The sequence below is a fragment of the Monomorium pharaonis genome, chromosome 3 (assembly GCF_013373865.1).
Source record: "Monomorium pharaonis isolate MP-MQ-018 chromosome 3, ASM1337386v2, whole genome shotgun sequence".
NCBI lineage: Eukaryota > Metazoa > Arthropoda > Insecta > Hymenoptera > Formicidae > Monomorium > Monomorium pharaonis.
In genome coordinates this window covers 28,725,537-28,742,594 of record NC_050469.1, presented here as the reverse complement: position 1 = coordinate 28,742,594, position 17,058 = coordinate 28,725,537, and the positions used below count along the sequence as shown (strand labels likewise).

At 49.0% G+C, this 17,058-nt stretch overlaps 1 protein-coding gene and 1 long non-coding RNA gene across 4 annotated transcripts in view; one reads left to right on the top strand and one right to left on the bottom strand.

The window, feature by feature from the left end:
* The window catches only part of LOC105840116, a 167,931-nt gene that overhangs the window by 104,486 nt on the left and 46,387 nt on the right, over positions 1–17,058 (top strand). Inside the window, exon 4 of the long non-coding RNA XR_003626481.2 lies at positions 6,085–6,254. This is a non-coding gene — a long non-coding RNA (uncharacterized LOC105840116). The remainder of the gene's footprint in view (positions 1–6,084; positions 6,255–17,058) is intronic.
* The window catches only part of LOC105840115 (netrin receptor UNC5C), a 32,340-nt gene that overhangs the window by 1,305 nt on the left and 13,977 nt on the right, over positions 1–17,058 (bottom strand). The window contains exons 3-11 of one of the 3 annotated variants that reach the window (XM_012686898.3): positions 9,531–9,941; positions 8,606–8,887; positions 8,035–8,202; positions 7,339–7,371; positions 6,643–6,807; positions 6,195–6,236; positions 2,886–3,023; positions 1,816–2,313; positions 311–1,268 (exon numbers count right to left, since the gene is read on the bottom strand). In XM_012686898.3, the coding sequence (XP_012542352.1) occupies positions 311–1,268; positions 1,816–2,313; positions 2,886–3,023; positions 6,195–6,236; positions 6,643–6,807; positions 7,339–7,371; positions 8,035–8,202; positions 8,606–8,887; positions 9,531–9,941 (2,695 nt within the window). Of the gene's footprint in view, positions 1–310; positions 1,269–1,815; positions 2,314–2,885; positions 3,024–6,194; positions 6,237–6,642; positions 6,808–7,338; positions 7,372–8,034; positions 8,203–8,605; positions 8,888–9,530; positions 9,945–17,058 lie in introns of all 3 variants that reach the window. The other 2 variants (XM_012686897.3, XM_012686899.3) reach the window with 2 other exon arrangements.

Below are 17,058 nucleotides of genomic sequence, written 5' to 3'. Positions count from 1 at the left end.
AATAATGTAAGACTTCGTCACGCGGATTTATTGACGTTGCGAGTTTTTAAATTAATTTCGTCCAAGTTGTGAGAAAAAATTAACTCGGACGATCGGTCGTGTTTTAATCCGTTAGAAGAAACCGTTTAATCCCGTATTGTTAAACCAAATATTTACTGCTACTATGCCGTTTGATTTGCGTTGATATATCTCTTCGCATTAGCGAATGTATTTCATGCTCTGCATAAACATAGCCGCGTGTTTAAAGAAGCTTTACTGCGAATAGGAAAACGCGAGACGGGGAAGGTTGGTTGTCGGTCGGGTTACTAACCTGTCGACTTGAAGCCGCTGCGCTAACATTCGCCAATCATTGCCCAGGGCGTTCGGCGGGTCTAAGCATTGGCAGAGCTGCTTCCTCAAGGATCTCGTAAACCGGAACGGTCGCAGAGTGGTAGAGTCAGTCGTGGCGTTGTTAGCATGTCCGCTGCTAACCACGGTGACTTCCCTGAGTGGCCTCGTGACGCTACCCGAAGAGATCAACTGTTTCGCGCCGTCATAAACGATTCTGAAGACCTGTCTCGTGTCGGAGTTTCCTTGCGAGACTTGGAGCTTGTAGCTCCTCGTGGTGGTCGGGCCAAAGGCCGTGTCCAGACCGAAGGTCACGTGTTTGGCGTTCTCCTGGCGGTTCCAAACGTCCCGGAACGGGACTTCCTGGCGTTCCGTGGGCGACTTGCTCTGCCACTCGTTGCCGACTTCCTCGAGGCTGACGCAGAGCGACTCCCCGTTGTCTTGGAACAGCAACGTGCGCGGCTTGTCCAGCAGATAACCTCTGATTTGCGATTCCCGATCGACGACCGCCTTCATTGCCGCCCTCGTGTCTTCCACGGCGTAAACTCGGACGCAGCACTGGCCGGCCTGGCTGGCGAACAATGCCAATCGCAATCTCTTCGTGGCGATCGAGTTCTCGCAGCTCTGCCCGGCTAACACGTAACCGCGGAGCTGCTCGGTCACGATGAAAGCTTCCGCGTGATCCAGCTGCGTGAACAGCGGCGTGTTGATAGTCTCGTTGCCTAGCGTCAGTACTCGGCTCCACGTAATGGACTGATGATCTTTCGACGCGATCGAGGACGAACCGTCGTCGACGTTAATGCCGTCGCATGCCCAAATGCTCAGTTCCCAGGTTGCCGGGTGCAACATGGCGCAATGCTCAAATTGAAGGATCACAGGCTTGTTGAAGGTCGCGGATGATGGGCCGCAGGTCACCACTGCTGATAACTGAGTTATCCCGTCTGCGGCGTAAAAAAAGAAGAACGAGATCGAGACTCGAACGATACACAACGAAAATAATACGCGGCGCGAACGCTGTGAATTATTGAACTCAATGCCGTTATTGTAACGTACGTTATCGTTATCATACCGCGTGTGTTTGTTACGGCAGTATCCGTCACATTAGACACGCTTGATTAATTACTGACTTGATACGCTTAACGTGTACGGGTGTTATGATTTTTCAATCAAGGCTAAAACAAAGTTATCAAGGTTCGCTGAATCTTTTCTTTTCCCTAGACGGTTTTATCCCCCCGCCACTCGTTCCTCGGGATAACACACACAAGGGAGTCGGCGTAGCGATGCCCTATATTGAACATCAAATCAAGCGGGATATAACTCTCGAGGCGCGAAACACGTGCGCGGAACGGCGTTGATATAAAAATAACATCGCGCGCTATCGCGCGAATGTCCCGAACGTATATACAACGCGAAGGTTCGCAGCTGCGATCGTAAAGCCCCGGCGTCCGCCTCCCGCGGCGCGTAACGCCATGAATAATTTGCACTCACCGGGTAATCGGGGCCTGTAACGATCCTCGTTGAGCACCGCGAGATAGAGCTCCTCCCGCAGCGGCTTCGGAACGGCTCCCTCGGGCACCGACATCGAGATCCCGGAATCCGGGAGGACCAGCAGGGCGCCGCGGGTGTTAACCGCCGCCCTGGCGACGTTTCCGGCCTCCAGCTTCGGCAGCCGGACGCTCTCCGAGGCGACGTTGTACGTAGAGTCCGAGGACGGGTAGGAGCTAGTGACGCTGTTCTCGCTGTCGGAATGGATTTGCTTGTCGCTGCACGACTCCTGGGTCGACGTGCTCGGCGTGGGCGACATCGGGGACGGTTGCGGCGCGATCGACAAGTGCGGCACGTCGTAGTGGTGCTCGGAGAGGGATCTCGACATCGACAGCTTCGGGTCGAAAGGATACTCGTAGCAGGCCGGCACGCTCGTCGCCGTCACATCCGGCTGCAGGCTCAGCTTCTTGTCCTGATCCGGGAAGAACTCCGGCTGGAATTCTGAAACGCACACGGCCGAGGCACGGCTCGTGGGTATCTCTGCGCGCTGCGGACAAATGCCGCTGAGATACTATTCCGATTCTACGTGCGTGAACTGTACGATCGGAAGACGAACTCGCGTTTCGCTTTCATTGTTTGTGAAAGAGAATACCGCGATACGATTGATAGGTTGGTTACCGTGTTTATTAATTATTCATATTTCAACAATATTTTGTTATCATTTAGCTTGTGGTCTGAATAATTAATTATTTATTTAAAAAATGATATGCATATTTTTGTTAATCTCGAAATAGTATCTTGTTCCTTTTTCAGTCGCGAGCAATGTCGGTGCGATAATGAGCACGAAATTCTACGGGAAATAATTTAACAAGCGCATAAGTAACACGATATAAATACACTTACTTATTTTATACGCGCGTTTAATTAATCGTAACGTAATATCTTTAATTAGCGTGAAAGGGGAGTTAATCTTTGAAAAATAAAAATAAAATTTAATTCACGTAATTAGAACCGAGGTGCACGATTTTTATCTGATTTAATGCTACATTCGTGTTTACCTCTAAAATGCTTACCATTACGAGCCATGGAGTACAAGGAGTGATCGCGACCTTTTCGTCGCAGGAGTCTCGCCAGGAAGATCGCCAAGCCACCAATTACCACACAGGCGACCGTTAGCCCGACATATAAGGCTACGTCCATCTGGCGATTCGCTATAATAGAATCACATATTGCGAATTTTTAATATCTCCCACTATCTTTCGTTATTTATCTTTTGTAGAAGGAACGCGCGCGCGTAGCTTGCACGGTAGGGTCACGGTAGGTGAAAAATTTCGCTCCACCTAGGTCGACGGGGTATCGGATGCTTATTACCGTAAACGGCGTGAAAACAATTTTCAGTATATACACTGCGCGCAACACCGCGAGCGACACCGCACTGCTCTCTCGTAAATCCTTAACGCCGTAACTTTTATTTACTTTGTACGTGAGACTTCCTTTGTGAACGACGAAACGGAGTCTAAAAGCACCGCATAGAGCGTTTAAACGGCCGCGCGTCGCTAAATATTATGAGCGTCGTTGAAAAGTTTTAAGGTTCCTCTTCATTTACACCGACGACACGCTCGTTTTCTTCAGCGCGTCAGTTTATCGTTTTACAGCTCCGCGTTATTTCGTACGGCCATAAAGATTTCGATCATTATTATCGCCGCCATTAACGTACGCAATAAAAGCACCGCGACGCGAACACGCTTCAAGCGGAATAATAATTTTACGTTAGCCCGCGGGCGCGCCGTTGTGCTCCTAGGAGAACTGTACCCGTCGACGAAAAGCGCGGTTCCCAGCGATCGACCGGGATTGCGTCGTAACGAGTATTTAGCGGGATATGTGGCGAAGAAGTTATACGCGAAGATGTTTACGGAGTGTCGTCGCGTCATCACGGATCGCGCGGCCGAGACGGCGCTTACGCGGATATGGAATTCACCGCGGTGCATGCTTTACGACCGCCGTCGTCGTCGCGTTCCGGATGTATGGATAATGTAAGCGAATGCGCACAACCGAAGGAAATGAAATTCTCGAAAATAAAACTGAACAACTCGCGCGTCGCCGGTAAAACGCGGCGCGTCGCGCGCTATCTGAATTATGGGCAATTTTTCCTCTTACCGGATTACTTCGCGTGCTTAAGCATTCACGGAAGTTTCCTCCCGTCGTAGTAGTAGTAGTAGTAGTAGTAGTACCAATCCTGTGGCAACGAGAGACGCGGCGCGTAGGAAACGTTCCCGTGGTCGTAAAAATTTTCGAGAAATACCTTAACCGCCCGCCGCGCGCGAACCCCGTGACACTCTTAAGCTTCTTCCAATTTTAGAATGTCAAAGCCATACGAGGTCGTAACCCCGCTACGTGACTCTCCGAGCCCAAACTCCCTTTTGCGGGATCATGTGCGCCACGTTGGCGCACGCCGCGTTTCCCCGCACACGTGCCTCGCACGTCAATATAAACCAGCGACAGTCGACGAAAATGCATACGAATTCGGAGGAGGGATTTCGAAAACGCAATAGTTCCACGTCGTTACCCCGCGGGAGGAGAGAGATCGACGGAAACGCCGCCGCACGGCTTTCTCACCCCCCTCCTAGCTCCTCCTAAAGACAGCTTGAAAAGTGGCTTTCCGCAGGGGCGTCGGGATTTATTTTCTCCGAGGCTATTGATAACGCTTCATAAAACGGATCTAATGTGTCTGAGGCTATTTTTCATCTTTATTTCCGCGAGGACGCGGCGCAGATGCTTTCGAGTTTTTCTGTCGATGATAAATTTATTCATTGTCCTTCGTAACAATCGTACATGATTGCTATTCTTTTTTTTTATAAGATTTATAAAAACTTTCGTGTATCCTTGTGTATTTATATCATTATCCAAAATATCCCGTAATTCGTATTCGCGCTGCATCGAGACACACTCCCGGCATCGATCAATGCGAGCCTGTCCACCGTAAACGTTCCACCTCGATTGACGGCATCGCGTCTTAAATATTTAAACCAGGGACGTCCAGGGAGATGACTCGGGGTTCTCTCGCAAGACGCCTGCCTGCCGTGAGGCGGTAAATCGCATCACGTTTCTCCGGCAGCGGCAACGCCGTGCGCGCGCGGTATCTTCCATCTATATTTTATCGCCGCTTTCAGGAAAATCGAACTCACTTCGGGATTCAAGGGGGCTGTTTCGGGGCATCGAGCCCTCCTCGAGGAGAGATCCCAGTCGTGTACACGCTCGGGTCTGAGCCACGGGATAATGGCACTTTATTTGCATGCGCGATCAATTTCCCCCTTCCGCGACGAGGGCGTAACGGCTACCGATTACATAATTTTCTTCGATATTAAAGCCAGCCTCTCCGCCCTCTCCCCCTGCGCTAGGGGGGAGGGAGTAGAGAGGGTGCAGCCGTATCGCGTGCAACTTTGATGTGCTTCGGTCGATAGAATTGGCTACCTTAGGGTAGCGCGAACTGGCGGGGGGAGAGGGGAGGAGGTTGGCGTCTGTACGGACCAGTGGGCTACCCTTGGCTACGAGCTGCCTCATTGTTACGTTTGTTTGGATCGCGTAACGAGGGGTTGCGACGATCATGACGGCGTCAATAATTAACCGGCCGAGTAATTAAAAGTAAATAGAACCGTTCGCGGGAGGGCCGTCCGCGCTTGTTATTATCGGCGCGGAAAAACTCGTGTGCAAATACACCGCGGTAAATCGGGCGATATCGCGGACAGTCAATCAGCTCTCTCTCTCTCTCTCTCTCCCGTTTCATTCCGGGAATTATTTTTAAGCATAAGCGCGCGTAGATCAAACTCCCTGATGCAAGCGGGACGCGAGCGCCCGGACTCGCGTTATTATACCCGGAGTAATGAATAATGCTAATGTTCACCGCGCCTGGATTCACGCTCTCTATTTTTGCCGCCTTTTTCGAGGCGTATAAAACATGTGATTTGAATGGTATCAGATCGTCGGGCACATAGCGCCGCGTCGCCGAGAATATAAATGGCGTGCACCGGGCGTGAAGAATCCATCCAAGAATGTCGCACGACGAGTTAAGGACATTTGCTTCGCGGTCGAACGCCTCGGTCGTGCCCCGTATATACGCGAAGGAAACCTCCCACCGCCTCTCGTCCCGTTTTATTTTTCGCGACCGTCTCTACAAATCCGGAACGAATCGAAGGAGGAGGAGGAGGAGGAGGTGGTGGTGGTCCGCGCGGAGAGATCGTAGCTTATCTAATCGAGAAACTTTTCTCTTTGCAGCGCGGTCGGCTCGGGAGCGGAGCGGCAACGAAAAACGACGCGAGGTAAAAGGAAACGGATCGAGGGAGATTAAAAGAGCGGGAAAATGCTTTATTGCTTGCTCAACTCACCTTCCTCGGTTAAATGAGCGCCGCCCACCTTCGCATTGCCGACTGTAAAAGGAAGCGCCGGTAAGTTGGATAATTAAAGGATTTCGATAGCACTGATAAAACTACTTTTGCAAATGCCGTATATATCTACTAGTTAACGCTATTTGTTTTACGTTACAAAATCAGTCCACAGTTCCGTTTTAGACTCTAATTCTACAAGCAAAAGATCGCGCGAGAATGACGTTCAGTTTTGCGTACCTAAATTTTAAATTCAACATTAAAAGAGCTCAACGAAAATGACACTTATTTCAACTTCACGCGACATAAATAGTACGTTAGCGTCAGGACTGTATTAGTTTGAAACCGATACGCGACAGAATGGCTCGCGGCACGTCGAAACTTTACGGTACGCAAAAAGATTACGACGGAAGGCGCAATCAAGACATAGAAAAGTTTGCCGGTGACTTACCGTTGCACATGCCGCCGGTGCAATTCGCCACGTTGATGTCCCTGCCCTGGCAAGATCGTCCACCGTGGCTAGGTGGCGGATCGTCGCACACCCTCTTCCTCGTGTGCGTGCAGTCGCTCCCACACATCGACCATGCCGACCATCTGGACCATTGTCCGTCCACGGCTGGCAAAAAAAAAAGAAGGCAAAGTCGAGGCCCCGTTTCGTTCAGAGTCGTTAAGACGAGTCCGATCGACGTATAGCGACAATAAAAAAGTTCGTCGGGGCAAAACGGGCTTGTAATTCTCACGAATCCCCGCGGTCTCGTTGGTGGGAGACCGTGCTTGTCAATTCGGTTACGTTTACTGCCTCTGTATCGACTTTTACAACGACGTTTATATATAACTGACATATAATTGACTCATATCGACATGCTTTTTCTTAAATCTGCGTGAAGAAAAAAAAATCCGGGAGATATAACAAAGATAACTAAGAAACGCGTCAAGCCCGTTTACATCTCCCTAATCTCCCGTTCCAAGCTGACCGCTTTATTGGCACTTAAGCGCCATCGAATAAATAGCGCGGCGCACTTGCCGGCGGTTTACTACGTTTTATTAAAACGCCCTTATACGCGGCCGCGGCTGCGGTCGTGTATGTGTCGCGGTTTAATTTTCGTCCCGGACCGAGGGATATGATTCATGCACATGAAGGACTTACCCAGGGTGTTAGTGAATTCTTCCAAAGCCCCGGCTACTCCAAAGCGAGCGAGCGAGCGTTAAAGGGGAATAAAAAGTGCGTCGTGAGTGCATTGACCAACGTGAAGTGCGAGCGGTTAACGTGTCTCTCGCGTGAAAACGTCGAAAGAATATCGGATCGATCAATGTCTTAAAACCGCCGATATAAAGCGGGCGCCGACTTGCCTCGGGCATTATCCCCGCGGGCTCGGCCATTTGCATGCAGTCTGCATATTCTTTACTGAAGGAGGATAGCCACAGGTGCCTTTAAGATGTCGCAAACGTTTTGAAAGGTGAATACGATTTAAAAGACTTTGCGGTTTATTCGAAGAGAGACTGTGTGGCACGTGCAATAGATACTTTCCACGAGGAAAGAGGACATAGACGACGAGGGGGGATCAGGTCGTAAATCAAGCGTCTGGTCTCTCTTCGGCATTAGTAATGTCGTCGTCTTGCGATGGTAAAACCTACTAGTCTATTTGACCGACACTTAACTGAGAGAAGACAGAGGAAGACGCTATTTTCGCTTGCTTACAAGTTAAGTACTTTGACGTCGCCATCGTAATGGGTTAGGACATAACGAAGAGGTTAACGAAAGTAGACAAGAAGATTCTATGGTAGAGAGAAGTTTCTTTGTCGACAGTATTGTGCGCGCAGATAATGAATTCAAGGTACTCACGGGAGCAACCCGAGTTGCAGTCCATCTTTTGCTGACTTGGGCCGAGGCACTGCTGGCCGCCGTTCATGGGCGCTGGATTCGTGCACGTTCTCGTTCTCTTCTGACCGCTTTTCGCGCATCGCGAGTGGCATTCCGACCAAGACGACCAGGAAGACCAGCCACCGTTAACTAATCGCGAAACCAGTAAAAGTATTTTTTTAATATAAGGAAAGAAAATAGATATTTTTATAATGAGATCTGAAAGTTTCTAGTCTAAAGAAAGATGAATAAAATGATGATATTATAAAACAATTATTTTTTAAAAAGAACGAGGGTGAAAGAGAGAGAAAGAAACAGAAAGAAACAGAAAGAGAATAAAACAATTTTTTGAAATAAAAAATCTAGCTTCTACAGAAAAAAAAATTATCAATGATAAAAAATAAAAATAATTGTTTTATTATATTATCTTTTTTTTTATTCTTCTTGGGCTGGAAACTTTTGAACCTTAGCTATGCATATAACGCTGAGAAATGTATCATACAGCAGGTTATCTATAATTATGAAGAGGGAATCTTTAATGTCGTAAACTTACCGTATACTGTTAAGCTGACTGGTTCACTTAGTCGTTTCGCCGCAATATTTTCGGCGACGCAGGTGTAATTGGCTTGATGACTAAGTTTTGCTTGACCAATAAGAAGGTGGCCCTCGCTAGATACCAGAAGTGTGTCCGTCTCGGCGTCTACGGGGATATTATTTCTTAACCAGTAAACTCTAGGTGGTGGTACTCCCACTGGGGGCAGGCACCTAAGTTCGGTACTCTGACCCGCTTCGACAGAGACGGAGTATGGTGGCGATTCGAATTGCTTTTTCAGGTCTGGAAGAAGCATTTGTGTTTTTTTAATAAAACAATTAAGAATAACATTGGGATAAAATTACAATTTAAACGTATCATAAAATTTGAAATATATTTCTTTTCATATTTTTGAAAAAAATAATTTTTACGTTTGATCGTCGAACTTTTTTTTACATTGTAATTGCCTCTCTATTTTTTAAGTTTACTCGAGGACCCATACAACGCGTTCTTCTATCTTTTTAAGCACATTTTTACGTCTAGCTTTTGAGTTACGTAACTCTGAAATTGGCCAAGTAGTTCTCTCTTTAAATTGATTCTCTTGGAAACTCGGCGCTCATTGCATTGTCGTCAATTAAGGGACAGAATTAAATAACGAGTTCGCTGGCAGGAGAATCAAGATAATTAAGAGAGGACAAAGACAAAGTGAGACGAAAAGTCGGCTGTCCCTGGAATTCTCGTGACGTTTATTTCAAACCTCTCTGATTCATACGCCCTACACATCGAGGGAATAAGAACCGAACTTATAATAATAAAAGTATAATCTAACATTTTAATTCTCTTTGAGAATGTCGACGTTGCGGTTTAAAAGAGAATTTTCACCGATAAAACGGGATATTCAGGATGATATAATAGAGGATTAGTACGATTTTATTTGTATACTCACAAGCGACATCGATAGTAGCCGGCTGGCTCTTGATCTGTCCTGATCCAGACCAGGCGATGCACTCGCATTTAAATTTATCCTTGCCGAAGTACTCCTCGATGTGATCTCTCGTAACGTTGAGCTCGCAGTCGACGATCCTCGTTCCCGTATGGGGATCCACGAAATCCTGCTGCTGAGAATCCTCCGCCCTCACGTTATTACAACGGAAATAGATCTGCAGCGCGTGAGCGGCCTTGCAACGTAGAAGGGCGGGCTTGTTCTTCACGACGAAGGAGTTTACGGGCTCCATGAGGAAAACTGGTAAATGACCGCCGCCTTCGGAAATAAGTTCGGTATCGCTGGCTATCGTTGCCGAAGGCACGTCGTCATCCTCCAAGAGGTAAGCGTCCTCCTCCTCCGCGGCATCCTCGCCTTCTGATAGAAAAAAATATAATTTAATCTTTAGAGATTGCTCTTTATTCGTTTAGTTTTTACAGGCATTTATTATTGCGTGTAACGATGGCGTATAAATATATGTCTATGTTATTATTGTCTCTGTTATTATTATATTAAAATGGGAAGTAATATCGATTTATTTTCCTAATATAGTATGCAAACGAATTTCGTGGAAAGTTGCATGTTAATATGAACAATTAAGCGTGACACGTAATAACGCCTGTTATCGCGTAATAAATCGAATCGATTGCGTGCTATTATTGCCGTCATAATGCCACGTAATCAGCGAAAATCTGGCGACGTGGCAAACGCAGAGTCGACCGTCTACACTCTAAATACGCCGTAACCGTAACTCACGGTCCAGTTATTAATTCGATGATGATCGTTATTCATGCGGCGCGTTCTATCGGTGCGCCGTAAAAATTTTATATTTGCCTGTCAACAATGGTGTCCCTCCTGTAAATCCTGACGCCCGGACATTAATGCAACGCCGCCGCTCCGCGCAGGCCGCGACTGGCGTTTGCGCCGGCTACGAACAATCGCCGGTGCGCACTGCAGTAATGAATTTTCGGATTTACGCGGCGCACCGGTGCACAAGTCCGATGCATTTTCCGCCAACGAGTGGTTAGACCTTTATCCCCGTGCGACATTTGGCCGGGGGCCACAATTTCTATCGCGATAAACGCGCCACCCTATAACATCGCCCGCCTTCTCCCTTCCCTCTCACAGTTTGTATGGAGAAGGCTGAAAAAAAGCTCCGCAGTAATAAACTCCGTCTATATTCTGTTTTTTGTTTTTTTTTTATACGGTCCTCTCAATTTGTTAACGTGAGGTCTGATAACGAGCGTATATATCGATACCGTCGCCGCGCCGTAAATACGGGGATGAAGAAATCACGCGGCGCGTTAACACTAACGGAACGCGAAACGCATATTGTTCGCATCGGGATCGCCAGATTGCAACGGCAATGTCGATGCGGGATGTATCAACGCGTGCAATGTATCAATGCAGACGCGCGTATCGTCTCACGGATCGATCGCCTCGGCGTGATAAGGTACACGAGCATTTCTGAATAGAGTAACTAATGTTATCGGAACTCGGAGAAAGTAGTCGCTAGTTATCGTGCATTGATAGTTTTTTATAGTTTTATAATTAGTCGATAACGGTTTTTTTCCAAACTTTGATGATAATGGTCGTAATGACAATATTATTAATGTGATTTATTCGTTCGAACGTTTATCGAGTCCGTCGTTTGAAACAAATGTCGCCGAGTTAACAATTCAAGTAAATGCGTTAGAAAATGTATGACACCCCCCGCTTTTAAGATGCGGGAGGGGGGGCAGGGGATTACGACGGTGATGTTACAATGGAGCTGGCAATTGCCGAGGGTTGAATGGAAACGCAACGGCGGCGGTCGGCAACGCCGGAGTTCAGAGCCGGGATTCGGTAACGCGGGACGCACTTGCACGAGAGACGCAAGTAAAATAGGATTTTCATCGGTTTCCGATAATTCGAGCAGATCGAATGGCCGATAGGACCCATCGAAATCATTCTACCCGGTTTCTCCTGATGGCGAATTCATCCATATGAATTCTCGTTAGCCGTTTGCGCGCATGCGACCAGTTCGTTAACCGTTTCGAATATGCGTATGCATTCGCTCGCGATTTTATTGTACGGCACACGCGGCACTGCACATACAGGGCGGATGTATGGAAGTATCACGCGCGTCGCCGTATTGCCCGTCATACGTCTTGTTTATTACGTGGCGTCGCCTACAAGCCAAAGGGTTGGCGTTTAATACCGGCGCGGGCGAAATAACTAACGGACCCCAATTGGAATTGTCGGCTCTATATTCTGGGCTTCTCTTCTCTCTCTCTCTCTCTCTCTCTCTCTCTCTCTCTCTCTCTCTCTCTCTCTCTCTCTCTCTCTCTTTCCTAATTGCAGTTGCCTCGCGCGCGTTTATGGCCGCTCGTCTTCTTGCGAATTGGACGCTGTATAATTTGTAGCCGTGATCTATTTGTACGCCAACCAGGCGGCGCGGCGTTTCGATAGCGACCTTTCCGGCACATTGGATACGTACAAAGGAAAAGAGTGCACGCGATAACAAGACGTGGATTTAATCGAGCAACGTCACGCGACGCACGCGCGCGCGGAAGTGGAACGGGCTGAAATGGGATTTTCATTGGTTCCCGATAATTCGAGCAGATCGGATCACCGATAGGAAACGCACCGAGCGATCTGATTCGATCTCCGTCCCTTTCGGTGCCGGAACGAATATCGGTAAGCGCGTCGTCGCTGCTCAGTCGCGTTTATATTTTTAATAATTTTCCAATGACACGGTTAGTTCTTTTAAACGTTGAAGCGGCTCGCCTTTGGACGGCCCGAGATCTTTAAACGCCGAAAACAAGAACGTGGGAGAGGGAAATGCAAGCACGAAGCGGACGACTTAATTGAGCCAGGTCACGCGACACCGTAATGTCGAGTCAGCGGCGGAAAAAAAAAAGTTTCACCATCGGTTCGAGATAATTATTCCGAGCGGCCCCGCCGCTCGGAATCTTGGGCACAATGAATATTCGATGACCGCGAGAGAGCGGCGGAGAGCGTCACGATCATTATTCATTTTACATGCGCGTAGCCGGGCAACGTGCGCGCGGCTCGCCCGGATTATGACGCGTACGTACATATTTCGAATTGGTTCCGCAGTCCGAAAGCCACGTTTAACCTCGATCCATCGATTAATAATGGTGGATATTGAAAAAAAAAATTTCCTCGCGCGATAGTCGAGGGGGCGAGAAGAGTCTAATCGGGACACGTCACGCGACACGCGCGGCAATCGTGTCGGCCCGTCGATCGGCGAATTGTCATCGGTTTCCGATAATTCGACGCGATCGAACCCGGGCGATAGTACCCGGATGGAAACGTTGTATCCGGTCTCATATCGTCGTCGAATCACCTGGTCGCGGCGCCAGCCAGCATGAGGGGCCTCCCCCTCCCCCTCTCTCGTTAACCACGGCGGGCGAGCTAGTTAGTCGTGTCTCCGTTAGATACGCCTAGCAGGCAGGCGAACAGCGACCGGGGTGTACGTGTACGTACAGGCGTGCACACGAACGCAATGTGCATTCGCATCCTCGAACCCTACGTGGCTACTATGCGGGTTGACCACGTATCGCGCCGGGAGACGAGACAGAGACACGAGCCACTGTGCATTCATGTACGGTTTCACGGTGCGTCCGCACCGCCGGGGTGAGAGACCACACATGACGCCTCTTAATTAACAAAGGTACCTGCAACAGCAGCAGCAGCAGCAGCAGCAGCACTGAGAGAGTACCGTCGAGAGGGTCCTCCTCGCGGGTCGACGCAAACGCGAGAGGGCCAGGTATATACGCGGAGTGTATGGACAAGCGCAACGAGAGATGCCGCATACGAAACGAAGAGAGACGGATTAAAGAAGATACAAGGGGATTCCTTGTTTCTCTCGTCACGTGCCTTGTTATTTTAGCCGGCGAACCGAACACTTACCACCACCACCACCATCGCCGCGGCGTCGTCGTGGCCGCGGCAACATTGACCCAACGGCCTGTACCTTTCTCGATTTTCGTGAGTGCGCGGAATTGTCGAATGATACGAATAATTAAGAGAACAGGAAAACTCGAATTGGCACGCGGGAATAACGTTTGAAGCCTCCTTCAGTAAAATCCTATCAAGTAAAGTGCCTCACCCTCTTTCCGAACGATGCGAAAGGTGCGAAGAGAAGGGATCCCTTCGGGGTGACAATTTCTAAAATCGGATTAGCCCGAAGTCGCGTATACGACCCCAGGTGTAGAGAGCAAATATTTTGAATGGTTCTCAAGAGCGCGAGCTCGACAATAAGACCCAAAAGTCGTATTGGATTAACGTTTTCCACGATCTATCGTCGCGCACGGGCAAAGAGCCCCGTGTTTCCGGTTAGAAAATGTCGCGCGGATGTGCCTATGTCGTCACGTCACAATGGAGGACGGCGCCTAGCCGCCAGGTCGGGTCACCATTGTATTCTACGGGTCGTTCACAGATCACGACCTGCGGACCTAAATAATGTGAGTCAAGTTCCGCGCCCGTCGATACTTTGTTGAACCGTCATTCAGACTAACGAGAGACACGACGACGAGTGAGTCGCCGGTACGGATCCTTTTATCGATCGGTATCGCACGAGTTGCCGCGTGTGCGCGCGTGGGACACGGTCCAACGCAGATGGAGATCTGGCTACGACCTGAAAGAGAACTTGATAGAGATCGTGATTCTGATACTTGGGCTCATGCGATTAGATCGGCGACGAGAGATGACACTGCGTGGGACGGATTAAAGTATTCCGACTGATCCGGATTGGCCGATACATCTTAATCCCGGAGATAGAGTTAGATTGCTTATCACTTGGCACGTGTATGTGTGCGAAAGTGGCACATGCAGTTCGCCGTGATAGGATTTTACGGTACGGTCTCATTTCAACCTTGAATTTTCGCACTCGGTGTTGTCGATTTCATGCTGACTTTCTCTCGATTCAATTCGTTCAAATTTTCTTTTTCAAAATTTTCGCACAAAAAGTCGACGAAATGCAGAAAGGTCGGGGATACAATTTTTGAGAGAATAATCGAATATAGCCCCGAAGCGTAACGCGCGCACGGCGGCGTGTGCGTCGACGGCGGCTAAATGAATTAAAGAGCTCGAAAATGCATGAGCAGCGAGGGCGAGAGTGGCGCAAAGAGTGGAAAATAGAGGGTGATGATGCGTATTACACGACTCGATTGCGGCACCGCTACGTTAAGGCGCGTAATTAAGCGGATAACAGAATCAGATACGACTGTTCGCGTGTTGCCCCCCCGCGGTGGCTGCTTCTTGGAGGGTGTATATTGATAACAGCGAGAGGTCGAATCGCATACGTCATGCCGATTGTACTTCTTCGGCACTTCTCTCGCACACCTTTTATCCTTTTGTGGTTCCAGGCCATTAAAACTGAATGAAAATTCGCGCTCGGCGTAACATTATCGGGGCTCATCGCTAAAGTTACGATGTATCGAGCGCGCGCACGTCCCGTAACGACCTACAATCCTGCAATGAAATTACATTGAAGTTATCCGTTCCGTTTTGCTCGCGGATAAAAGCGCGATGAAGAGGACAAAGGTACAAGATGAGTTTCATAAATCGAATCCCGATATCGCCATGAAGATTTTTATTTTTCAGAACGAATTACAACTTGTAGTAACACGCGAGGTTATTAACCGTCTAAAATCTACTTTTACATTTTACCATTTTGCTTAATTGAAGGGAGGAATTGCGCCATTAAACCAAGATGAAGATAAGTTTCGAAATTCTTATATTTCTCCTCACTGCGAATGAGTTTGCGTGTCTCTCAGATCTTTTTACAATCATTTTTTACAACTTTGTAATTAATGGACAGTAATCAAGAATCATGCGCTATAATCTCAGGTAAAAGCACCAGACTTTCATCGCGCAACTTCGAAGAAGAACATTCAAAGAACATAAACTGATCGGCCGATATTTCACGATCGCCGTTCCCTCGCTTATTCGTGAGGTAACTGCCGCAGTCCTCTCTTTTCTCCGATATTCTCCCCGATTTCAACAATAATTGTGCTTGCGCAACTCCGGGCCTCCTTGGCCGGCATGCTGCGGCATGCCGCTCGTTTGATTTACGATAATTAAAGCTGACCTGACCTTTCGTCGTAGCGGAGAGGAACGCGTCGACTTCTTGGCCGGCCGGATATCAACGAGGGTCTACGAGATATTAAAAAGACTTTCCCCCTTTCCACGTTCTCATTCTCATTCCCGATTCTCCTCTCTCTCTCTCTCTCTCTCTCTCTCTCTCTCACTCCTGCTTCATCGAAGAAACGCTTTTTTCGAGTCCAGTGAGACAGAGTCCGGTGAAACCAACCGGGTAATTACACGACCCAGCGTACGCTTTTGCATTTTTGCCCTTGGCGAGAGCAGATCTCGGCTTCCACTGCGTGCGACCGGAGAGCTACGTCGTTCCCGATGGCCGGGTTATATCGCGAACGGTAATCGCGATTTACTTATGATACTTATCGAGGCAGGAGGGTGATGGTTGCGGTCGGTCGGTCGGTCGGCCGACTGGCGTGAGTAGCGGATCCTTCCGAGCCTCCGCGATGCATCCGCGCGGGCTTCTATTATCCTCTCCCGACGCCTGTAAGCGCCGCGCGCCGCGATCGAGGATAACGAATCCGATCGTGAAAGCGATGATATAACGCCCGGCGATTTATAGCGCGATCATCCGCGCGCGAAGTATGATTAGAAAGGCCATCTCCGTTACTGTTGCCAGCGCATCGATTCGTCACGGCTCGCGTAATTGACTGTACGCCGTGCGATTAAGGAAGCTCGTTTCGTGGCGGCACACGGGACACGGTTCTTTTCGAAGACATCTCGATACGGCGAGGCGAAACTTCGCCGCGAGGCGTATCTCCTCTTGTCGGGAACGTAAAAACGTCGATCAGAAAATCAATTCTACCGTTGCGTTCTCCTCGTTGCAGCTGCGCGAGGTGGTGCGTTCCCCTCGCGCTCTCTTACGCGGGCCGTATCGTACACTTATTAAGCTCCGGTATAAATCACGAAGCAACTCCGAGCGGTGCACGAATTAACGATCAATTTCTCTCGCATAATCCCGCGTCGCGGAACATAAATTTTCGGCCGAGGCACGCGCGACGCTATCGGTTTCATAAATTTAATACTGCGCGCAGCAGCACGACGAACGCGGTGAGCTTCGCAAGCCCGAGCGAAAGCCCAAGTTGCCGAGCTTACGGGCAGGATTTGCGAGCACGAAAAGGCGATGTGGCGTCCGCGTCCGGTGAAACTCGTCGTAAAAAAAAAAAATCCCGCTGCCTCGCGCGAGCCGAATTCTCGACGTGAAATTCGGGCGGCGTCAGTTATGAGAGAGATAACGCGAGCGCGGTTGAAAAATTGAGCGTCGTCGCTCGAGAAGCGTGATGAAAACCAATGCGTGTGCGCGCGCGTGTGTGTGTGTGTGTGTGTGTGGGTGTGGGGAAACCGGCGATTGTACGGTTGTGTGCGACGACGGTGGCTACCGCGT